This window comes from Stenella coeruleoalba, assembly GCF_951394435.1.
Source record: "Stenella coeruleoalba genome assembly, chromosome: 5".
Lineage (NCBI taxonomy): Eukaryota > Metazoa > Chordata > Mammalia > Artiodactyla > Delphinidae > Stenella > Stenella coeruleoalba.
Genome location: NC_137150.1, coordinates 3,233,946 through 3,259,410, shown reverse-complemented (window position 1 = coordinate 3,259,410; position 25,465 = coordinate 3,233,946). Strand labels below are relative to the sequence as shown.

The following is a 25,465-nucleotide window of genomic DNA, read 5'->3' as shown; positions in this document are numbered from 1 at the left end:
CTTACAGGGAGTTCATCTGGATGTTTTTAAATGGATGGCTACGTCTTCCTTTGTTCTTAGGGTTTTTTCCGGAGAAGCATTCAGCAAAACATTCAGTACAAGAAGTGCCTGAAGAATGAAAACTGCTCTATAATGAGAATGAATAGGAACAGATGTCAGCAGTGTCGTTTCAAAAAGTGTCTGTCTGTTGGAATGTCGAGAGATGGTACGTCCCCAGTTTAAAGAGTGCTCTCCTTAAAGCGCGTGGAGCTTGGCCCTTATTTCTCAGCATAAACCGGAGCTATAAGCCGATTACCAATGGCCCCCTTGTGCTCAGGGTGAAACAGATTTTAGAAAACACATTTTGATGCCTTGTAGGATGCCAAATTCATTCAAGTCAAAATTCTAGCATCATCACCCCAGAAACAGCTTTTGGCTCTCTTCTTTTTTTGTTGCTTGCCTGTGAAAAGACCCATTTTTTCCCTATGCAATTTGAGTACTTTTTCTTTTTCCTAAAAAAAAAAAAAAAAAAAGAGATTTACTTTTTCTTGATATAGGAGTCCTTGGCTTTTTTCCCTGATCTCTTAGCAGTCCTGAGGAACCCATTCCTCCCTACGTGAATCAGCTCTATCACTTCTCAGTCCTGATATGACACAGTGCTTTTCGGGCACTGATTCTGAATACTTTGAAAGGAGATGCAAAATTGAAAGAGACATCAGGGTCTGGAGTGGAGGTGGTTGCTCATTTCTGGCATGATCCACTCCCGTGGAAAATAAAAGTTGTGATTTGCAGGACCTTTAGTATTATTTATGGATGACGTCCCTGGAAGATGTGACTCTTCCGTCCGTTGTTCTTGGGAAATCATTTTTGGATAGTCTCATTGTGTTCTAAGTAACATAATAGAGAAGTATGAGGTTTTCAGAGGGATTGGCTTCGTAGAGTTAATTAAGAATTGCTAAGAATGAACCTTGTATTTATCTAGGGAAGGGTCATTTAAGCAGTCCTTTAGATTACTCTAGTATCTTACTGACGCAGAAATATAGTATTGTAATGAGGTTCTCGAATGACAGGTTTCAGCAGTTGATGTTTTGTATTTTCAGTTGCTTGAAAATTTTTTTTATAGCACTAGAAATACTAATCCAAAGTTGGTGGATATTGTGATTTCCCCAGAAAGAGTAAAAATGGCCATCAGTTGTACAGGAGGGAGCAGAGGTAGAGTGTGCACCATGATAAAATTGTTCGTCTGTGGTCATGACAGTGTCAGAGGCTGCAGTTAGATTAGTGAGGCTTTCTTGCTGGGTGGATATTTAATTTTTGTTATCTCTGTATAAATGTTAGGTGGAAAGAAGCTTTTTCCCCTCAGGGATATGAACATTGGAAACAGGACTCATTCTAAGACTAGTCTCTAAGGTAGTGCAGGATGAATGATTTTATTTTTGTTTCATTGATTTTAATTGAAATCCAGCAAGTTTATTTTCCAATAACTACATTTCTATTGACTGTGATTTTTCTTTTCTTTTCTTTTTTTTTTTAAACATTTTCTCTTTTAAGAAGTTGGAAAAGGAGATCCCTTCATAGTTGGGTCTTGAGAATAAGGTTACAGAAATGAACGGACAGAGGTCATTCAGGGAGTGATTGTACCTGTGGGTTCCATCAGCGTTGGTGGATGTGGGTAGCTGAATCACGTGTGCCTTCTTGAGAACAGAGCCTTCAGCTTTCTTAGTAAGGTGCTGTATAGGAATGCTGGTCTGCTGCAAACTGATTTCCATCAGTTAATTTCAAATTTCTTTCTTAGGCTTTGTTTATAAAATACCCTAGAGATCTTCTGAGCATTATTTTGAGAGAAAAACGAAAAATTGTCTTTCTGCTCCCACTTCCTGTGGTACCAGAAAAACATAACCAGCAAGTTTAGGATAATTTGGGCCAGACACAAATGGATGTTCTTTACTCATATGACCAGAAGCCATAGCTATCAGAGCCAGTTTTGTGTTATTTTGTATAAACGGGTCCTATTTAGAATGTAGATGTTAAATATCTTTTTCTTCAATAGCTGTTCGGTTTGGTCGTATTCCTAAGCGTGAAAAACAGAGGATGCTAATTGAGATGCAGAGTGCCATGAAGACCATGATGAACAGCCAGTTCAGTGGTCATCTACAGAACGACCAATTAGTAGAACATCATGAACAGACAGCTTTACCAGCCCAGGAACAGCTGCGACCCAAGCCCCAGCTGGAGCAAGAAAACATCAAAAGCTCTTCTCCCTCTTCAGATTTTGCAAAGGAAGAAGTGATTGGCATGGTAACCAGAGCGCACAAGGATACCTTTATGTATAATCAGGAGCAGCGAGAAAACTCAGCAGAGACCGTGCAGCCGCAGAGAGAACGGATTCCTAAGAACATGGAGCAATATAATTTGAATCATGACCGTTGTGGCAGTGGGCTTAGCAGCCACTTTCCTTGTAGTGAGAGCCAGCAGCACCTCGGTGGACAGTACAAAGGGAGGAACGTAATGCATTACGCCAATGGGCATGCCATTTGTATTACAAATGGACATTGTGTGAACTTCTCCAATGCTTATACTCAGAGAGTATGTGATAGAGTTTCCATAGATGGATGTTCTCAGAATGAGAACGAGAATAGTTACCTGTGCAACACTGGAGGGAGAATGCATCTGGTATAGTGAAATCACTTCTTTTGCTCACTTTGTATCAAGGAAAGCTTTGAAGGCTTGCTTTTATTCAGAGGACAGGGGCGGGGGTGTCAGAAAACCTGAGATTTACAGAATCAATTTTGCGTAGTACTTTAGGTCAAATATTTTTAATAAACATCATTTGTTGAATGAGCTGATTTCATACAGAGCTAGGTACAGGCGTGTTATTTGATTGGTACTATGATTGGGATTAGGATTTTATGTAAAATATGGTTCATGAAGAATCGGTCCTAATTCTTAGAAATCCTTTTCAAACTTGAAGCGTTCAGGTTAAGCATTGCCTTCCTAGCTTTGGGATTTTCTCAGAGGGCTGATCTTTTAGCTTGCCATGGTCAGTAATTCCTTGATTTAGAAGGAAAGTGTTTTCTTTAACCATTATGATGCAAAAAGGTCTTTGGATATAGAACATGGATGTTTTGTTGTTTGAAAATTTAGGCATAGTTTAATATAATTCGCTGGTTTCTAAGGATTTTCTCCGACTTCATCCCATGGAATGAGTTAATGTTACTCATATCATTTAAGTGTTTTCATCAAATACAATAGTCTGCATGAAAGTACATTGTTTATATTCAGCCCCAATTTCATCTAAAACAGCAGTAGCACGGCACTTCCAGTTTGCACAATGAGATCCTTTGATAGTGCTTGGTATTTTCTACAGCCAGGTAATTAAAATCCTCTTTTTTCATTTCAAGATAGTTGACTCTACCCCAGTCCTAATGTTAGATTTTTTGGGGTCACTTACAAGTATTTGATTCCATGGATCTGGAAGGTAGCCTCATATTTTTTTAGGCTTAGTGGCTCTGTTAAGGAGGGAAAAAACGTGTAAGCATTTAGGTTCTGATCTGTGATATTCTCCATGGTTATAGAATCGTCCCATTACTCGATCTCCTATGGATTTAATGAAAATTTAAAGGCTGATTTTACTAATAGAGTATACAGTGTATGTTTCATAATCTTTGTAGTGTCCTAATACCTTCTTTGGCTTCCTATTTTTTTCCTCTCCAATTCTTATTTAGAAGGTCCATCTTGTATGTCCAGTCATTGTGTCCTAATTGAACAAGTGGAGGCCAGTGGTCACACCAGTGTATATGAAATAAGTGGTCAGTGACCTTTTTTAAAAAAGTGAGGCATCTCACTGTCTTTTCCTGTTTGAAATTACAACAGTGTAATTGTGCCTATTTAGAAAAAGGTGAGTTTTGAAATACTAAGTGTGGGGTTGGACTCTAGGCCTGTGACTTCTAGCTGTATTTGGATAAATCACTAAACCTCATAAAGTCCCATTTCCTTATCTAAGAAATGGTAGTTATAATGTCTGCCATGACTACATAGTAGGGTTGAGAATCAAGTGAATGAATACGTATGAATTTGATTGAAAACCATAAAACCCAGTGCAAGATGGCAGCAATATTACAAAATAATCTCTCAAACCTCTGCAACAGGTTTTGAACTAGCTTGTGATAGATGTACTTTTTGCTTAGGCTACCTCTTTTATGATAAGTTAACTGCTGTTTAAGTTAGGTTGCTCTGAGGCTCTCTGTCACAAGGCAAGTAGCAAATGGAGAGAGTGCTAATATTAGTAGATTTTACTGGTGTCAGAGGGTATATTCATGGGGTTTCCATTGATTGATATGCTACCTTTGAAATTTCTTTACCACCTCTCACAATTCAGTAGTTCTTCTGTTTTATGCGTATTAGGTTTGTCCAATGAATAAGTCTCCGTATGTGGATCCTCATAAATCGGGGCATGAAATCTGGGAAGAATTTTCGATGAGCTTCACCCCAGCAGTGAAGGAAGTGGTGGAGTTTGCAAAGCGTATTCCCGGCTTCAGAGATCTCTCTCAACATGACCAAGTCAACCTTTTAAAGGCTGGGACTTTCGAGGTAGGTTTTATTTATCCTGAATATTGATACAGGGCAAGGTAGTATTTTATTTTATTTTATTATTATTTTTTTTAAACGAATTTATTTATTTTGGCTGTGTTGGGTCTTGGTTGCTATACGTGGGCTTTCTCTAGTTGCAGTGAGCAGGCTTCTCATTGCGGTGGCTTCTCTTGTGGAGCACAGGCTCTAGGTGCGCGGGCTTCAGTTGTTGTGGCACGCGGGCTTCAGTGGTTGTGGCACGCGGGCTCTAGAGCGCAGGCTCAATAGTTGTGGCGCACGGGCTTAGTTGCCCCGTGGCATTCGGGGTCTTCCCGGACCAGGGCTCGAACCCTTGTCCCCTGCATTGGCAGGCAGGTTCTTAACCACTGTGCCACAGGGAAGTCGAAGGTAGTATTTTACTTTGATCCTTTTCTCAACAACTGTTTATAGTCCAGAGGCTGAAAATATCAACAAAAGAATGACCATCTCAGGATCTTGGGAAAAGACAAGGTAAAGGCCGAGTTACTTAGGACTTTAAATACAAATGGACTGTATTTGCAGCACATGAACTCCAAGTTCTAGAATCGCTTTCAGGTGTGGACTTGGTGGGTTCCCCGAGTTAGACACCTCCTGATAGCCTAACCCAGCGTTTACTATGTTCAGTACTGGACACGAAGGGTAAATAGATGGTGGTTTTTGTCTCCTAGGAGGTGGTAGGATATTTGGGAGTTGTTTCAGACATCTCTTATGTACCACTGTGAATCTTCATGGCCTCGCCTCACTCCAGGATCCTTGGCCACTTTTGCTACTCCACTTTCTCTGCTGTGGTGCCTTCTGCCTGGACCTGGGGCAGCCCGTGTTGCCAATTTGAGTAGGATGCAGACAGAGCCTCTCCCTGTGCTTGCTTAGGGACCTCTCACCTGTCTGCCCCGGGGCTTCCCTGCTGCTGCTGAGGTGGGAGAAGTCTCAGCACTTGCTCAGCACTCACGTAGGCATTATCCTGAAAGGCAGGGGGTGGGTGGGACATTGACGCCGGTGGGCCCAGTCTTTGGTCAGCAGGGAAAGGGAGCTGGGGGAAGATCTTCACTTCCCCGGAGGGTCCCACGGGATCGGGCTCTCAGTTGTTCTTGATGTCAGGTGGTGTCCAGCTTAGCAGTATGTCCTCTGATACTGACTCTCTTTCCTTTCCATCTCATTTCCTTTTTCTTAACTCCTGTTGTTTTCACATGTGCCAGTGCACATCCCATATAAACCCTTGCCTTCGGTTCTATTCTTTGGGGCACCTGAGCTAGAACAGAGAAGATGTTTTTGTAAATAAAATAGCTGTGATAGAATTCCAAAGAAACACCTATAGGTTAGGGTTTTCAGTTCAAAGGAAAATATTAGACTTAAGGTTTCAAGTCAGAAGGGATGTCAGAGATCAAGTTCAATTCACCCAGTTTTGAGGTTAGATAACTATGGCCTAGAGAGGTGCAGAACTTTTCTTTCCTGGGTTACCAGTAAATTCATAACACAGTCAGGACTAGAACACAAATCTCTCACTCCAGGACTTGTGTTCTTTTCACTTTGTGATTTGTCTGAGGATTGCTGTGTTGTAGCGCTAGCACCATCTTAGAAGGCTCACTCTCTTTTGGGTTGTCTTGGGTAAAACAAGTCTTTGCTTGGGAGCATTGCAAAGGGCAGGTGTTTGTTCAGTGTTCCTCTGGTTATGAGAGGAATATGTGACCTAGATGTTACCGTTTACTATAGTGGAGGGAGTGCTGCAGGTTAGCAGTTGTTGACTGGTTTGGTCTGCAGGTTAGCAGTTGTTGACTGGTTTGGTCTGGATTTCCATTATACCTTGATGTCTGGAGCACCTGCTACCATAGTTTTCTTTGTGTATTGTCTCTTTGGGTTATGCTTTCTTAAAATAGACTATGATTAGAGTTCGTCTGCTGCATTTGCCTTGGTTGCATTTGGTGTTTGTGTGTTTCCAAGTGTTGTTGCATTGAAATACTGCTCTTTTTACTTAGGGCTTAGAGACCATATGATACACTTGGTAGCTTAAAGAGTTTGCTAAATGCCTTTGGCCAAGGCCCAGTTTCAAATTTCTTGGCATTATTGCCTGCTTTAATTTCGGGTTTTGGGCTTTTTTTTGCCTGCTTTAATTTTGAATTTACATTTCAGAATCTTTATTAATAGTTTCAGAGTATCACAGGACTTGAGTATTTTGCCCCTGGTGGCTGGAATTTTTTTGATGCTCTTCCTAGAGTATTTATCGCTTTGGTGGAGATTTTGTCTTAAGCAAATGGTTCTGGGTAAAAATAAACTCACTTTTTCTTCTACAACTCTTCTTTTATGTGTAGGATGTCTCTTAACTGACTTGAATACTGAGTTATTTTTTAGTATTACTATTGAACTTCTCCAGATACATTTAAGTCTTTTTCTTTTTCCAGGTTTTAATGGTACGGTTTGCATCATTATTTGACGCAAAGGAACGTACTGTCACCTTTTTAAGTGGAAAGAAGTATAGTGTGGATGATTTACACTCAATGGGAGCAGGGGATCTGCTAAACTCTATGTTTGAATTTAGTGAGAAGCTAAATGCCCTCCAACTCAGTGATGAAGAGATGAGTCTGTTTACAGCAGTTGTCCTGGTTTCTGCAGGTAAGGAAGCTGCTCGACAGTTGTGTGACACCTGGAATATAGTGACCAAGTGGGGAGAAGGTGGCAGTCGGCTAGGTTCTGGCAAGCTATGTAGAGGGGAGAAGGCCTTAGGAAATATACTAAACTATGAATCTGTTATTTTTGCATAATTAAATTTTTTTTTTTTAATCATGGCAGTAAAAGTCACAAGTGCTGTATAGGGATAAAAGGATGTTTAGATCTGGGCCTCACATATACCACTCTTAGTCTTTAGCTTTTGTTCATAATTTTTTATGAGTCTAAAGTGTTATTTCATGGATTTATTTTTTGGAACATTGTGTATTTCTAGGTAGATGGTTATAATATGAATCTAAGTTTTGGTTAAAATATTATGTGGGTTACTTGAAAATGTTACAAGTATCAAGATGTATTACTGTGTTTTGTTACAAAAATCAGAGAATTGTGAGTTGTAGGCTCTCACCCAGCTTTGCTACTGAACTTTCTGTGTGACTTGGTAAGTAATTTTCTCTCTTTGAGTCTCGGTTTCCTTATCCTGTGAAAGGAAGGGATTGTACCATGGGAGCCTCCAAGATTGTTGAATCCTATCATTTAATGTTTATTTATATGAGTCATTGATGGTGTTTCCCAATTTCCCTGCCACCTTGCATTGTATTGCAGTTATTTCTGACCAAAGTATTTCAACTCAGATGGTACTTAGTAAGGCAGAGATTATTCCCCATAGCAAATTGGAAATTGAGCCGGTGACTTTCTTGGGGACATGTAAGAAAGTGCCAGCCATTTTTAGGTATCGCTAACTTTATTTTAAACCATTTGTTGAGAATTAGACAGTTTTTTTTTTTTTTTTTTTTGGTACGCGGGCCTCTCACTGCTGTGGCCTCTCCCGCTGCGGAGCACAGGCTCCGGACACGCAGGCCTAGAGGCCATGGCTCACGGGCCCAGCCGCTCCGCCGCGGCATGTGGGATCCTCCTGGACCAGGGCACGAACCCGTGTCCCCTGCATCGGCAGGCGGACCCTCAACCACTGTGCCACCAGGGAAGCCCTAGGCAGTATTTTGATATTACTTGCTTTAAGTTTCCCATTTGCTTCCTACTGTGTAAAAGACCTTGTGCTGAACACTGTGAGGGTTGTAAAGTATAAGTTGTGGCCCCTGGTTATGTGGCTGGACTGTAAGTCAGTAACTCTTACGTCAGCGATCCTTAAGGAGAGGAAGCTCTTTGTATATCTTAAAGGGCCTGTTGCACGTCAGTGGTATAAAAAACTTACGCCATTTGCAGGCATTATTTGGCTACCTTTTCTGATCAGCTCTACCTGGGTAGCTAAAAATGCACTTATGGGAGTAGTTTGGATGGACTGTGTCAGTGAGGGATGCCTGGTTTCTTAGTAACCTTGTAATGCTTCTTGCACTTACCTACCATTTCGCAGTCTCTTCATGAGTAATTAGTAATGGTTTGAGTTGTCATCAGATTACTAAATCTTTAATCGTGAAATAAAGGTAATCCATACTCGGTAACTTCTTTATCTGATGAATATGCCTTAAGTGCCAGGTGCTCGGGGGAGACAGAACAAGCATTAAGACACCGGCTTTGTGTTCCATTTGGAGAGACGGAACCAACACAGAAAGCTTTGTGTTACTAAACTGCTTGGTTCCGACTGAGGTAGGTAGGAGTTCAGGAAGGAAGATGAAGTCATCTGAGAAGGCTTTGTGGGGAGGATGGGGTATTAGGTTTTCCCAGCCAGAGGCGAGGGATGGCATGGGGCGGGGCCAAAGCCTGGGGTGCTCGTCGAGGAGGAGGGGGCAGAAGGCTCGGGGTGAGGGGAGCACCAGGTTATAGAGTGACAGCTGGCGAGCTGAACAGAAGAGCTTCACCTGGAATACGGGGCAGTGGGAAGTCAGTGTAACTTCCTAAGTAGGGGAATGGTCTGGCATGAACAAAGCCACGCTTTAACCTTACTTCTGCGTTTCTGTCCTGGGTGGATTAGACAGGTGAGTCATCAGAGCTGGAGAGTCAGGTCGAGAGGCTGTTGAAATACCTCCAGGAATGAGGCAGTGGAGTGAACTCTCCTGAAATAGGTTGTGGCAGAGGAGGGGGGAAGGAGGGACTGTGTCCCCGAGGTAGTTCAGGGGAAGAAAAGAAGGCCAAGGGGTAAAGGGGAGCTCTCTGCCGGCACCGTGCTACTTCAGTTGTGTTTTCCACCAGGAACGTGATTTTTATGTTTCAAATTTTAATTTCGAAAAAGCCTTCTTTTGTTATCTGATCCTAAGAATAATATGGGTTCTTTGAGAAATTAGAAAACATTAAGATGAAAATAAAGATGATAATATCACTACCAAGAAAGACCACTGTTAGCATTAGGGGTCTGCCTCTCTCCATTCACCCATCCATCCATTTGTCCATTTGCCTGCTTATTGATAGATGGTACCAAAGGGGAGAAACTGACTGTAAAAGATGGTAAGGCATTCTTGTTTGTGTTGTGTTTATATATGAAGATACACAGGCAACACAGTATGCATGCATTTTAAAATGTCGAATTTAAAGCTCTGTCACTTAAAAAGAACTATTGTTGTCTTTAAAGCAGAAAAATAAAATTCCATAACTATAGAAGGGTATAAAATGGAAAGCCTTCCTTCTTCTATTCCTAGCCTGTCCTTCAGAGAACTAGATTTCTAACCATCTTTCTTTTTAGTTGTTCTGATGGTTGCTGACCCAACTCTAAATACTATGCTTGTACCTCTTTTTATTTAGCAGATGTAACTGATAAATAAACGTTCCCTCTTGGGGCTTTCCCTGGTGGCGCAGTGGTTAAGAATCCGCCTGCCAATGCAGGGGGCACAGGTTTGAGCCCTGGGCCGGGAAGATCCCACATGCCGCGGAGCAGCTAAGCCCGTGCGCCACAACTACTGAGCCTGCGCTCTAAAGCCCGTGAGCCACAACTACTGAGCCCACGTGCCACAGCTACTGAGCCTGCGCTCTGCTCTAGGGCCCCTGTGCCACAACTATTGAAGCCTATGTGCCTAGAGCCCATGCTCCACAACAAGAGAAGCCACCGCAATGGGAAGCCCATGCACCGCAACGCAGAGTAGTCCCCGCTCGCCGCAACTAGAGAAAGCCCGCACGCAGCAAAGACCCAATGCAGCCAAAAATAAATTTAAAATAAATAAATTTAAAAAAAAAAGTTCCCTCTCACTTTTCCCCCTCAATTTTTATGTTTTATTTCTTGTGCTACTTTATTGGTTTTATTTATAAATTTAACATGCTCACAGTCTTTGCTCACTCACTCTTTCATAACCTCTCAGATAGTTTAGATAGAATATTCTCACCATCCAGGGACACAGGGCCCTCCTTTCTGCACATCCTGGCTTCTTCTGCGCTAACATTTCTTCTGCGTTGTCAAGAATGAAAATATTTACGTTCTGTTCTATAAATGTGGCTATTTCCCGTGCTTTATTTATCAGTTGATTCTAAACATTGAACAGTCAAACATCAGCATTCGTAGTAGTGTGATCACGTGACTAGTGCTCTTAGTGTTCACACGGTGGGACTGAAAGGGTAACAGGCAACATAGACTCTCCCCTAAGCCTGCCCTTCCTGAAGGGCATGTTCCAGGGTCAGATAACAAATGGGTTATTTATTTATGTTCTCTGTTAACTGTTTAGAATTAAGCAACATTGTAGTTTGCTTTATATTCAAAATAGCTTTTGTTTTTCTTGGAATCTACACTTGCCTTCTGGTTCTTGTTCTCTTCTGGTGGTGGTTGTCCGAAGAAATGCTAGTTAATGATCTCATTATATAATTTTGTATTCACAGCAGACCTTGGATGTGAGCTAGGACATGTTATCCTCAGTTACGACAGGCAAGGAATTTGAGGAACAGGGGGCTTGAATAATTTGCCCAAGGTCACGTTTTTCATAATGGGCTGATCAGGCATTTGAACTCCTGTTAGTCTAGCTTCAGGAGCCTTCCCACTCTGCCGCTTGTTAACAGAATAGCTGTAGCTGCTAAGGGAGAGAGCAGTCTCAAGCATGGTATTTATTTGCCTGTGAGATTGGAAGACTTTTGATACCATGGAGAGAAGAGGAATTACACCTGGAAGGTAAACTCTTTTTCAGGTTGTGTGTAATGGCCGCAGTCACTTCCAGTTGAAGATGAGAGACTGGCCTGTGGGTGTGAGACCAGAGCTCTCCTGGATGTAGGTTTCAGTTGTCCTCATGGAGGCTTCGTTGAAGGAACTTAACTTGCATCGTGTAGGAAGTGAATATGCATCAGGAGCACAGTTGGTGAGGAGGACAAGCTTGGGAGCTAATTAAGGAAGTAGAAAGCCGTATCATGAATTAAATTCTGCAGGTGGTAGTATAGCACTTAGGGCATCCTTTGGAAGGTGAATTTCCATTTCAGTCTGTGCCTTCTAGTGTTGCAGTTTCTAGAGGATCGTTGTTTTATGATCCAGCTAGATTTGTAGTTAGGTCCTCTGGCCTTCAAATCATGAAAGCATGGTTTTAGAAAAATTTAATATGATTAACATTTTTAGGTACAGTATAGGCATCTGTTTCCCCGAAGGGGGTTGACTACATAAGCATAGGTCACTGAAACACAACATATTCACTGGAGGACCAACCACGTATAATACTAACTCAAATGTCCTCTCCCACTTCCTGTCTGTTTCTTTCTTTGCCATCTAGATTATATTGTTTGTGGGGATCACCGTCATTTTTTCCCAGTTGTTGTAAATTACTGATGATACCATGTAAACTTTCTTCGGCCCAAATATGAGCTCTCTAAAGGAAGGAATTTTGGTTTGTTTGTTATGTTCACTGCTAATTCCCTAGCACCCATCACAGAATAAGTGTTTGGTGAATGAATTAGTAAATTGCAAGGCTGTTAAAGAAAACAATTACTTGAACATTAAAGGCAAGGAGAGTCTTGGAAGCATGATTGAAAGCTTTAAGTAGGTTTGCAGAGATGACCCTTATGATTGTATGGGCAGAGATCTTTTGTCCATCTCACAATTTTGTGTGATAAATCATGACTCCCTCCGCCCCCCCAGCCCGGAGTCAACATTCAATTTGTCTCTTTTCCTGTAAGAATTAGCACACAGTTGTAGTCATAATCCAAATTTTATTAAATGTAATATAAAACTATTTTCATCATTTTTTCCCGCATTTAAGTTAGTCAGACTTTCCCCCTCTTTACTATTAAATTTTAATCCTTGTTCTGAGTGTTTGCATTGCAAGTAACGTTTTTCAGCTATCAGTTATAATGTAAGACCTCCTTGATTTCCTTGTAAAAAAAATGAAAAAAGGGTGTAAATGGCTAGAGAATTTTGCTTCTTTGGAGAAGTCCTTTTCTTGTTAATTACAGCCCCCTATATTTGGAGCCATTGAATATTTCTTGTGCACTACGGTGTCCTATTGTAAAGGGAAGAAATGACCCACGCTGATGAAAAAAGTCCATGGCCAACAACATAAGTTCGGCTCATTTAAGGATACTTTCCTTTATTGCTGGTTTATGCTAAATCACTAATTTATTAACATTTTTGTATGATGAGTTTAATAAACACAGTATGCTAAGTAAAAGTGAATGCAAGTTAATATAACTAGGTAATAAATTTGCATACTATGTTAGTTATCTACTACTGCATAACAAATTACCCGAAAACTCAGTGGCTTAAAAATGCATACGTTTATTATCTCTGAGGGTTAGGATATGGGTGCCTCTGGCTCAGGGTTTCTTAGGAGGTTGCAGTCGAGCTGTGGGCAGGCTGTGGTCTCACATGAAGGCTCCACTAGGGCAGGATCCGCTTCCAGGCTTATTCACGTGGTGGTTGGCAGGAGTCATTCCCTGCAGTCGTTAGACTGAGCACCTCAGTTCCTGGCTGGCTGGCGGCTGGGGACCACCCTCAATTCCCTCGCACTCAGGCCACTTCACAGGGCATTTCACATGGCGTCCGGCTTTCCTCAGGGCAAGCGAGTGAGAGCTTGCCTAAGGTGGAAGCCACCGCTTTTTCTACAGTGTTTCATTCCTTAGTAGTGAGTGAGTCTGGCCCACCCAAGGGAAGAGGGATCCACTCGTGGGTCCCAGGTGCCTGCCACCTACGGTGACGTGCCAGTGTGGTATGTTCCACATGAGATGAAAATACACTGCTAAACCACATGACCCATTTGGTTTTGCCAATCAGAAGCAGTTGAAATTAGATAGCATCTAATTTTAAAAATCAGAACTTCTAGATTTTTGTGAGTAGATACCTAATCACTATAAAGAACTTTGATTTATCAAATGAACTATGCGATATATATTTTTATAATAAATAGCTACAAAAATTTGCCATTGGGATTTAAAAAACTCTGTCAGTTATCTTTTGCCTCTGTTCCAATGTGTAAAACCTTGTTTTGAATTCATTGATGAGACCGACAGCACGGATTATATTTGTATTTAATGTTAATAACATGTCCTCTCCTCCATCTCGCTCTCTTCCTCACTCTCCCTCAGATCGATCCGGGATAGAAAACGTCAACTCTGTGGAGGCTTTGCAGGAAACGCTCATCCGCGCCCTAAGGACCTTAATAATGAAAAACCATCCAAACGAGGCCTCTATTTTTACAAAACTTCTTCTAAAGTTGCCAGATCTTCGATCTTTAAACAACATGCACTCCGAGGAGCTCTTGGCCTTTAAAGTTCACCCCTAAGGACTTGGTTTATTTAAACATGGACTGATTCATGCTGACTGTATATTTTGTGCGGAAATGCTTATTTACGTGTGTACCATACGTGGAGGTAGGAGAGACCTCTAAGACAACGTGAGACTGCAGGCCGCCTCTGTAACCAGGCAGCAGCTGTTTGAGATTTCTTCAGCCATGCTTAGACATTGACCGCAATTCCCCGGTAGACCAGTCAGCGGTGTTGCACTTAAACTGGAGAAGTTACACTGAATTATAGTCACACTGAATGTTAGACTTTTTCATCTGCCAAAACCAAAAACCATTTTGATCTCCCTGTGGTACAAATACAATGCACAATCACAAGTATATGAGGACTTAAAAATTAATCCTTTGTGGTGGAAGTTCTCTTGTAAGATGGAAACTTGATTTCACCCCAAGACTGTTTGATCTGGTGTTTGGAGACTTTGCAAGTTAGGAAACCTCCTTGTCTGTGCTCCATTCTGCCACCGTGAAAGTGCGTGGTCCTGGACAGGCTCGCTGGTTGTGGAAAATGAGACTTGATCGTGTTCCCAATGCCCCGCCTCACAGAGATGCTGACGAATGTCTAGAAAGCATATTTACCTCCTGGGAGATAGGCACTATGTAAATACGGTAAAAGTTTTGTTATTATAATTATTCATAATAATACTCTTTTTATTTCTATGCATTTCTGAGAAATCATTTCACAGTCCACACCGATCTATTATTCAGGGTTCCTGCGTATGTGTGGGTTGTCCTTCTGGCACACACATATTCAAAGTTTATGGGTACATTAAATACATAGTATGTGTACATAATATCTATGTGAATATAGTTATATATAAATATATTTCTTCACAATATTTTAAACTGTGAAGAACTTTATCATACAATAAACTTAAAGCAAGAGGTGTCAAAAGACCCAAATTAGGTGCATTTTACCTGTTGATGACATAACCATTGCTTTAAATCTTTAGATAGTAGAGTAATGAATTTATGCTCTATTTTTGTTTATCTAAGCAACACTTAATGTACAAGTGCAACAGGCAGTTGGGTCCAGATTTCAAAAAACATGTATTTCAGAGTTCATCTTTGGCAAAATCTTTGGTTCAGGTACTAGTTGTTTAAAAGTTCATTCAGATTCTTACTTTGTGCTAAGAAAGTTGCATTGCTGCCCCTTACACACATGCTGTAGCTTGATGACAAATATTTGGAGTCTTTCTGGAGAACCAACCAATGTTTAAGAAAACTGTTCAATATGTTGATGTGTGCCTGTGTGTGTGAGTGTGGGTGTGCAAGTGTGTTCTGAATCCACTTGGGGTTTTTTTTCCCCTAAATAACACTACAGGGATTTTGTCAAATTAGATTTAATGTATAATTTGAAAAATCGTTTAGTGTGTGACCTGCAGGCTTAGAAATGGCATAGTCAGAGACATTTCATCCGCATTTCTGATACCGGGCTTTATTAAATAGATAAGATCAGCCTCTTTATGGCAGTTGGAGAAAATTGCCAAAAGTTGAGGATTTTATGTATGTTTTTCTGTTGCCCTGGAAGATAGCAATTAATTGGGTTTTGGGGTAAAATTGCCTTCTATATAATTTTTGGATGGTATAAAATTACAAAAACGAAAAGATCCCATTTTACTATACTCAGCCTGTTACTTTAATGACATGTGAGCAGAATGCCTTATTTTGTAATAACCTTGTTTAACTTGTTGCTACCGGGACTTGAATTTCTGTGGCACTAGTTAAGTTAAAACAGAGTTAAACCCTCTCATTATTAAAGAGGAAAGGTGATGGTGATGTCTGTAATACAATATAAACCATAATCGTGATTTACCTTAAATAGGTATGACTTTTATGGGATATATAGTGTAGTTTTTGTGAACTCTTCACATGATACCATTATCTTTTTATAATTTTTTTTTCTAAGATAAATGCACAGTTTTCTTATATGGGGAATAGAAACAGCTTTTTTGAAGTAATACTGAAAACCTCAAGGATCATGTTGTTTCTTAATTTTTGCCTTTTGCATAAGCCTCTTTATAACATATATCTTTAAAACAGTTACTAAGTCTTTAGGAATGTGTAACCAGAACTATGTTAGTATTGCTTATAAAACTTTAGTTAGGTTCAATATATACATGTATACATCTATATATAGGTATAGAGATTTGCATTTTGTCTTGTAAAATTTTATTTGAACAAATTCTTCCTGTAGGTAATGGGAAACAAAATTCATAGTTCATATGCCACTTGTAGCATTTCTGTATTTGAAAATAGCCCAAGATGGAAACTTCTAATTCTAGAATTAAACCAGCAGCCTATTACAAGCACATTCTTTGATTGAGTCATTGGTTATAAACCTACTAAATGCGGAGAAGACGACCAGTTTAGGGAACTTCTGAGTTGGTGGGACACTGTTGATTAATGAACAATGTACTGTATGAATTAAGTGACGCTTTAACTCTGATTTTACATTTTAAAGTTAACATATGGGCATTATGTCAGCAAACTTAAGGGCATTATGTCAGCGAGCTAAAACATTTTTTCCTGTGCTTTTAATGTATCTCTTTACATGATCTGAGAGAGAGTTCAAGCCTTTAGGGAGAAATAGCTGAGGAAAAGGGGGGGAACATCGTCTTGGGATGAAGCTTTTCCTTATGGCGATGGTTTAATTACAGATTCAGAAATTAGAAGGAAATTTCAGTGGATTAAGTGTATAGCTTTCGTAACTACATTTCAAGAAATTACCATTGTAACTTGATAAGATATGATTTATTTTATGTAAACATCATTGCAAAGCAAGGTGTAGAAGCTCAGCTAGATTTATTACTGTGCACGAGAGTAAGTACCTATCTCAGTTATCCTTTTCCAATATAAAGTTTGCTGAATGTACAAGAAGAGTTTATCACTTAGGATATAGAATTTTTTAGGGGCTGGGGGGGAGGGGCTCTGTCAGGAAATTACCTAGAAACAAAGATTGTCTTGATTTGATCTGAAACATAAAACTTGAAGCTATTCTTGAACTAACATGGAAAAATAAAATGGCTATTGTTTTAAAAAAATGATAGAACTATATTGTTGACAAGATAGGAATTACGTTTATTTTCTACAAACTGTTACCGATGAACACATGGATAATATCTTCCTCTTTCTGAAAAGTGATCTGTACATGGGGGGAGGGAATAATAAATATTATTTCTAACCAGCTGTGGTTTTTGGTATCTTTCTATCCTGACTTTTTGGTAAGACCATCTATAATTTAACTTACTACTTTCCCTGGAGCAGAGCAGGGTCTCCTACGCATTGCACAGATCTCTGATTCGGTGGGGGGAGGGGCCGTGTCCGTATGCAGGGCTGTTTTAAAAAGAAGACTGTCGTAGAGTTTGTTGAGAGATTCCAGCAAGGATCGTTTTTCTGTAATGCCAGCTGAATGGTGGTTTGCCGTATTTGATAAGGTGGTCTTTCTGGGAAGGAGATGGTGAGAGAGGAAGGGGTAGGGAACCTGATGTAGCTGAGACTCAGCCTTGGCCGTGAATGGGATAAGGAGCCTCAGCAGGACCACGACCTCCTTTTCCCTTTCCCAGTGGTTGCAGCCAGGGGGGCAAAGTTAAGGTGGTTACTTAACTCAGCACTCCCTGCGGTTGTTTCCAAGACCAGTAACATCCACTACTTTTCTGTGAATATTAATCGATGTTAGGTGGGACAAATGGGCTTCTTGATTAAACAAATGTGGCAATACTGGGTTAACCAAGGTTACTGAGGTCTTTGTGGCATTCCTGTGCTCTCATGAGCAAATGTGCGTCGTGGCTCCTAAGGAAGGATTTAGTGGGTTGTAGTTTTTCCCAAACTTTCTCCACCAAATAACCCCTCCCCCCCTTCTTTTTTTTTCTGTGCTGAGCTCCTCTGAGGGCTCCTTGGAAAGTGTGCTTTTCTGGAGAAAAAATCCCTGTTAACCCACTTTGGGTTTTCATCAGGATGTTGGTCATATTCTGTGGATTATTGTACAAATTTGCATTGTATTTTGCCCCTTTTTTGCACAGTGTAAGAAACATTGAGCTCTAAATAAATGTGTGGTTGATGGAAAACAAAAGATTAAAGTCCTTCCAAATTTTGGGAACGCTACAGCTGAGTAAATGAGTAAAGACAGCCAGTTCACGGATCTGGTTTTAGTTTTTACACGCATTTCGGCCTGTTAAAATTTGTTACATTTGCTTTTCTTAACTCTTACTCTGTCGAAAACTGTAAGAAAACTCTGTGAAAGTCAGAGTTGCTCTTCACAGTGTGAAAGTTGGTGGCTTTGGGGTGATTTTCAGACACCAGAGTAGTAGATCCACTTAGAGCAACAGTGCGTCGAACGGGTGTAGGACCCATGAGGGCAGCCTCCAAGGAAGCTCAGAACCTCTCCAGAACGCTCTATGTGGGGCACATTCCCCAGAAGGTCATCATGCTCTCAAAGTCAGCATTTCCCCTACTTTTTTTTTTTTTTTTTTGCAGTATGTGGGCCTCTCACTGCTGTGGCCTCTCCCGTTGTGGAGCACAGGCTCCGGACGTGCAGGCTTAGCGGCCATGGCTCACGGGCCCAGCCGCTCCGCGCCATGTGGGATCTTCCCGGACCGGGGCACAAACCCGTGTTCCCTGCATCGGCAGGCGGACTCTCAACCACTGCGCCACCAGGGAAGCCCTCCCGTACATTTTAACAAATTATTAAAGAGGGTGAGATCGGTGTTTTTCAGAAAACTCAATACAAAACACCTGGGGTGAATATGGCGTTCCTAAATCTTTTTAGAATTGAGTGTGATCTTCTGAGGTCTCGAAGGTAAGCGGTTTTCTCTTCTGTTGTTTCATTTTTCTCTGAACCCTCCTTACCCTTAACCTCAGCAGTTTCCCCACCCCCCCATTACTTTGTTGCTTTGCTTGTAAATTTTCATCTATAATTTTCCCTCCTACAAGAGGCATTTCATTTCCTGAGAGATTCTGCAGTTAAACACAAGTAGGGTAGTTTCCAAAAGTGGAAAGCACCTACACTTCCATTCTCTCGATCACCTTTTTGCCCCTCCCCTGCCCCTGCAATTGCTGTTCTTTTTCTGAACTCTTTTATCTGACAGGATTTTTGAGGAATAGACTGATGGTTTAGTTCTTCATTACTTACGTTTATTGAACATCTGTGTCTCAGGATTTTTATTTTTTTTTAATCCGAATGTAAAGGGAGGTTCCATGAAAATCCAGGGCACTAATCCGGACAGCGTTGTGAAGTTGTATGCCAGTACAGCAGGTGGCTGTCAGTCACAGCACTTGCACTGGTGGATGCCAGCAGCTCCTGTTCTAGCCGTGCTGTGCCGGGGCCGGCTTCTGGGGGCTCCTGAGGTCTGGTGTGACATGTTCAGGAATTTAGGGACCTGGTTGTTAGAAACACAGCCATTATTAAAAGTTAAATCATATAAGCTTACAGTTGAGTTATATTTGAAAGAGAATACTCAAAGCTCGCCTCTTCCTAATTCTTCTAAGTTTATTGTTAATGCTTTATGTGTATGGTGGGTTATGTGTATGGTGGGAATACTTCATGACGCTGTGTTCCTGCACATCTCTTCCCAGCTCCCTGCCAAGGGATTATTTATACCGTGAAAAGCTGCACATGCTCTGAATCACGGCTTGATTTATTGTTTTGTTGATTTTCTAGACTTAAGAAAGTGATGGAGAAAATGTTAATAATACAGGTTAAAAGTCTGTTGCCATTAACCATTGCAAATGGCACAGAGAAGTGAAGAAATTGTCCAGTACTTGAAAACTATTATCTGATTCAGCAAAGAAGTTTCTCATATTACTGATAAACAAGTCAAGTTCTAACATAGTTCTTATTGTTTGTTTTGTTGTATTAATATACTTAAAATATCAATCAACATTCATGCCAGAACTATACTTGTTTGTCAGTTGCAACTCTGGCAAAAATAAAAGAATGCATTCTATGAGAATTAATTGTTTGTATGGAATTTACAGTAAAGAGTATTGTATGGTTTATATATTGTGTGCTGCATAGCCTTTCAGTAAGAATAATACATACACACTCACACATATGTTTTTCCTTCCCAGGGAGCTGGTTGTTAAACATTAGCGTCACACCACTATTGCTTAACCCCAAGAGGTGATTCTGAAACCAGCGTTCAGAGTTTCAGTAACTTATTGAAGGTCACACAGCTACTGAGTAGAGAGTCGGATTGCAAAACCCAGCTATTTGGGCCTTAGAATCTGTTCTCAGCTGTTATGTGTAACAGAGAGGCACTGGGCTTGGGGTCTCCTTGGCAGAGTGGTTTTTCGTAGGTCTACTTTGATCTCTGCAGATGTGGGTTGTTTGGGAAGGGGTAAAGGGGAAGCTCTTAGGCAAGGATTCAGTACATAATAGTCTAATGTTATCCCCCCAACCCCTAAGTAAAATTTTCTCTCATCTGTAAAAAGGGTAAACTCAAGTGGCTGCAAGACTAAATGAGGTGTGTTAAAAACTTTGCAGACAGTGAAGCCTATACAGACCCTAGGTCCCTGCCATTAAATAGAACGAGGAGAAAGCGGGAGTTGTCCCTGGGGCAGTGAGGCGCCCTGGAGGGTCTTCTGCCCGCTCAGCCTGGGTGGTGGGTCTCTCACAAGCCCTCTGGGCTGGAGTCACTGAGGGGCGACTCTGGATTTAGGCCTTCTCAGCTAGAAACTGCCCTGTCAGTAAAGACTGACTCAGTGATGACCTCAGCCTTCAGACACTGCTTCCTCAGGAGAATCTGAAACACGGGACAACAGGTAACCGAGTCCGTATCTCATCACCGGTCCCCCAGACGAGAACATACAGGGAGGATCTTTAGTGTTCTAGTTGGTGTCGGCATCGTCCAAGGTGAACTTCTACGTCAGAGGGCAAGAATCATTGGCTTAATGCTTCTGGACAGTAAAAATAACTTCCGTATCCTCAGTGGTCTCTAGAGGTTCCCTTTTCCGTCCTGGGTTCAGCGCTCCTCTGCGAAGTGAGGGGATTGAACTACGCCCTCCAGCATCCCTTCCAGGGCCGACCTCTGTGATGTGATGGTACGCAAACAACACAGTTAAAAGAGAAAGAAGGGCCAGAGTGGAGAATGTGGGGGATTGGGGTGGGCAGAGACCCTGCAGCTAAAGGGCGACACCTCACCTACCTTAACGCGGGGTGAACTGGCGCCCTGCCGGCCTGCCGTCTGTCCATGGTCCTCCCTCGCCCGCCATTAGCTCCGAGTCACCTCTCAAGGCTCAGGGGCAGAAGTGTGCCGGGGAGGGGGTTGTGTCGAGGAGTTTCCCTTCCCCCAAGGTTCCTGCGAAGCTAGAGCGGGTGCCCAGAGCAGGAGCAATGTCAGGAGCGCCCGGCAGGGGGCGCCGGGCTGACCTGTCTGCTCCAGGCGGTCCTCAAGTGCTAGGGGAACGCGGGATGCTCAAGACCAGACCTTTCCTGCACAGCAGCGCTTTCCAGTTTTCGATCCTAACAGAAATGTAGGTTTTGTAGTAAAAGTGTAAAAGAGCGTGAAGTTTTTTGTAGTTGATTCTCTTACCTCTTCCCCTAAATCCTTTTTTTTTTTCAAGGCAAAACCAGACCAAGATTTATTTCCTCATTTTGGAATACCATTCATTATGGCAAGGACATCTGTGGTTTTTGAATTACAATACAAAACACCTGTGTCAGTTCAATGTTGTAGCTGCTAGGAGTCTACATATGGGTTCAAGCAAATAAGCATTTCATTGTGTCATCTAGTATAGTCAATAACACATTAATTAATTAATTACTTAATTAATTAATTAATATAGTGTAAAATTTACACTATATCATTGTAATTTATATTATTTGTGGCAATCATAACTATGTAGTTAAAATAATTAGAAACTACTTTTTTTTAATGTGGCATTTAATTTTATTTATTTATTTACTTATTTTTAATTTTTAATTTTATTTTTTAACATCTTCATTGGAGTATAATTGCTTTACAGTGGTGTGTTACTTTGTGCTTTATAACAAAGTGAATCAGTTATACATATACATATATCCCCATATCTCTTCCCTCTTGCATCTCCCTCCCTCCCACCCTCCCTATCCCACCCTTCTAGCTGGTCACAAAGCACCGAGCTGATCTCCCTGTGCTATGCAGCTGCTTCCCACTAGCTATCAGTTTTACATTTGGTAGTGTATATATGTCCATGACACTCTCACTTTGTCCCAGCTTACCCTTCTCCCTCCCCATGTCCTCAAGTCCATTCTCTAGTAGGTCTGTGTCTTTATTCCTGTCTTGCCCCTAGGTTCTTCATGATCATTTTTTTTTTTTAGATTCCTTATATATGCGTTAGCATACGGTATTTGTATTTCTCTTTCTGACTTACTTCCCTCTGTATGACAGACTCTAGGTGCATCCACCTCATGACAAATAACTCAATTTCATTTCTTTTTATGGCTGAGTAATACTCCATTGTATATATGTGCCACATCTTCTTTATCCATTCATCTGTCGATGGACAGTTAGGTTGCTTCCATGTCCTGGCTATTGTAAATGGTGCTGCAATGAACATTGTGGTACATGACTCTTTTTGAATTATGGTTTTCTCAGGGTATATGCCCAGTAGTGGGATTGCTGGGTCGTATGGTAGTTCTATTTTTAGTTTTTTAAGGAACCTCCATACTGTTCTCCATAGTGGCTGTATCAATTTACATTCCCATCAACAGTGTATGCGGGTTCCCCTAAATCCTTCTAATTTTACTCCAGCCCTCAAGGAAATCAGGGAAATCTTTACAATGTAAAACCCAAATTTTGCCTACTGTCACTTTCCAACACCCTTAACTGGTGAAGTCAAAAGAATTTTACAGGGAACACCCAGACACCTACCACCTGTATTTTACCACTATTTTGTCCTTGTTTATTACATATCTATCCATCAGTCCATCTTGGGTTTCAAAAAAATAATAAAGTAAATTGCAGTCATCAGTAAACTGCCCCCTAAAATTTTCAGCTTGCATATAGTTTGCTAGAGTTGAATATTAATTTACAGTTTGTTCTTTTGATGTAAAATTTATAGACAATGAAATGCACACATCTTTAGGTACATTCATCACTCTGTTTGACAAATGCAGTCTCCCTGTGCAACCCCAAACCCAACTGAGGTATAGAACATTACTGTCACCCCAAAAAGTCCCCTGAGACCCCTTTCCAGGCAATCCTCACCTCTACGGAGACAGTAACTAAGCTCTGATTTCTTCTACTATAGATTAGATTAACCTGTTCTAAAACTATATGTTCCTATTTATTGCTGAATAGTATTCCTTTGTATGGATGTACCACAGTTTATTTTTCCTATTGATGAATATCTGGGCTGTTTCCAGTTTTGGGGTTATTATGGGTTTTATGAGCACTCCTTTGTATTTGTAGTAGCTCTATAGCACTGCTTGACCCTGGGGTAGAATTAGGTTCCAAGAGTGCAGAAAGCAGCACATAACGGAAAGCATGAGAAACAGAATTAAATCATAAATTAATCCTTTTTGTTTGAGGTCTCATAGAAGGAGCAGTGCATCAATTAGAAGATGCTTAAGACCTACGGAAAAGGGAGTAAAACAGTAAGGATAGTTATTACTTATTTCCTGCTAAAGACCTCTGGAGGCAGGGCAGTTCCAGGCTGGTTCAGTGGCTCCAAGTGCCATCAAGAACTCGAGTACCGGGCGTCCCTGGTGGCGCAGCGGTTGGGAGTCCGCCTGCCGATGCAGGGGACGCGGGTTCGAGCCCCGGTCCGGGAGGATCCCACACGCCGTGGAGCGGCTGGGCCCGTGAGCCATGGCCGCTGAGCCTGCGCGGCCGGAGCCTGTGCTCCGCAACGGGAGAGGCCACAGCAGTGAGAGGCCCGCGTACCAAAAAAAAAAAAAAAAAAAAAAAGAACTCGAGTACCCCTCACACCCATTAGATTGGCTATCATCACACAAACAGGAAAACAAAAAAAGAAAATAAGTGTTGATGAGGATGTGGAAGTATTGTGCACTGTTGGTGGGAATGTAAAATGGTGCAGTTGCTGTGGAAACAGTATGGCAGTCCTAACAATAGGATTGCCATAGATCCAACAATGCCGCTTCTGGGATTATACCCCAAAGAATTGAAAGCAGCGTCTTGAAAAGGTATTTGTACATCCAGATTATAGCAGCATTATTCATGGTAGCCAAATATGGTGGAAGCAACCCGAGTGTTCACTGACGTCTGAATGGATACACAACATGTGACACATGCCACAACTGGGATGAACCTTACACTGAGTGTAAGCATCACAAAATGACAAATACTGTATAACTCCACTTATATGAAGTACTTTAGAGTGGCCACATTCATAGCGATAGAAAGTAGGATGGTGGTTGCCTGCAGATGAAGGAGGGGCAGGATGGAGAGGCATTTCAGAGTTTTAGTTTTGCAAGATGAAAAAAGTTCTGGAGACAAAACTATAATTCAAAAAGATACATGTACCCCTATGTTCATAGCGGCACTATTCACAATAGGCAAGACATGGGAGCAACCTAAATGTCCATTGACGGATGGATAAAGAAGATGTGGTACATATATACAATGGAATATTACTCAGCCATAAAAAAGAATGAAATGATGCCATTTGCAGCAACATAGATGGACCTAGAGACTATCATGATAAGTAAGTCAGAAAGAGAAAGACAAATATATGATATCACTTATATGTGGCATCTAAAATATGACACAAATGAACCTATCTATGAAAAAGAAACAGAATCAAGGACATAGAGAACAGACTAGTGATTGCCAAGGGGTGGGGATTGGGAGAGGGACGGAGTGGGAGTTTGAGATTAGCAGATGCAAACTATTATATATAGGATGGATAAACAACAAGGCCCTACTCTATAGCACAGGGAACTATATTCAATATCCTGTAATAAACCATAATGGAAAGGAATATTAAAAATAATGTATATATATATATATGTATAACTGAATTACGTTGCTGTACAGCAGTAATTAACACAACATTGTAAATAAACTATACTTCAAAAAATACTGATAAGAAAAAAGTTCTGGAGATTGGTTGCACAACAATGTGATTGTACTTAACACTACTGAACTATACACTTAAAAATGGTTAATTTTATGATATGTGTATTTTATCACAATTAATAAAAACAAAACCAAACCCAGGAGCTTCAGATCCTTCTTTGTCATCTTGTGCATGTTTGTAACGTTGCAAGAGGACACCACCATCAGGCATCACAACAGAAGCACTGTGTCCAGAGAAGAAGAGACCTTCCTCTTGATTATTAAGGGGGAACCTTTCTCAGGAGGCCCCAGCAGACTTCACGTCTCAGCTGCCACTGGCTGGTGGGTCTCATGTGGCAAAGGAGCCTGGAAAGCTGGTATGTAGTGTCTTTCACCCTCTGTAGAGAGCAGCAGTCTCTCCCAGAAAGAACAAGGGGTTGGAGAATGGCTGTCGGGTAGGCAACCAACAATACTGTCTTCTGCATGGAACCCTGTTAGGGAGGAAGTGTCCTCCTTTGTGAGCTTATCACTGATAGCTACAATCAGTCGTGCCCAGAGCAGCATCCTTGTCGA

General features: G+C 41.2%; 1 protein-coding gene across 1 annotated transcript in view; it reads left to right on the top strand.

The window, feature by feature from the left end:
* NR1D2 (nuclear receptor subfamily 1 group D member 2) overlaps positions 1 to 18,058 on the top strand; it is a 26,312-nt gene extending 8,254 nt beyond the window's left edge. Inside the window, 5 exon segments of the mRNA XM_079923068.1 lie at positions 61 to 205; positions 2,030 to 2,652; positions 4,384 to 4,569; positions 6,984 to 7,194; positions 13,681 to 18,058. Of these exon segments, the coding sequence (XP_079779194.1) occupies positions 61 to 205; positions 2,030 to 2,652; positions 4,384 to 4,569; positions 6,984 to 7,194; positions 13,681 to 13,877 (1,362 nt within the window). The 3' untranslated portion in view covers positions 13,878 to 18,058.
* The last annotated feature ends 7,407 nt before the right edge of the window (positions 18,059 to 25,465 follow it).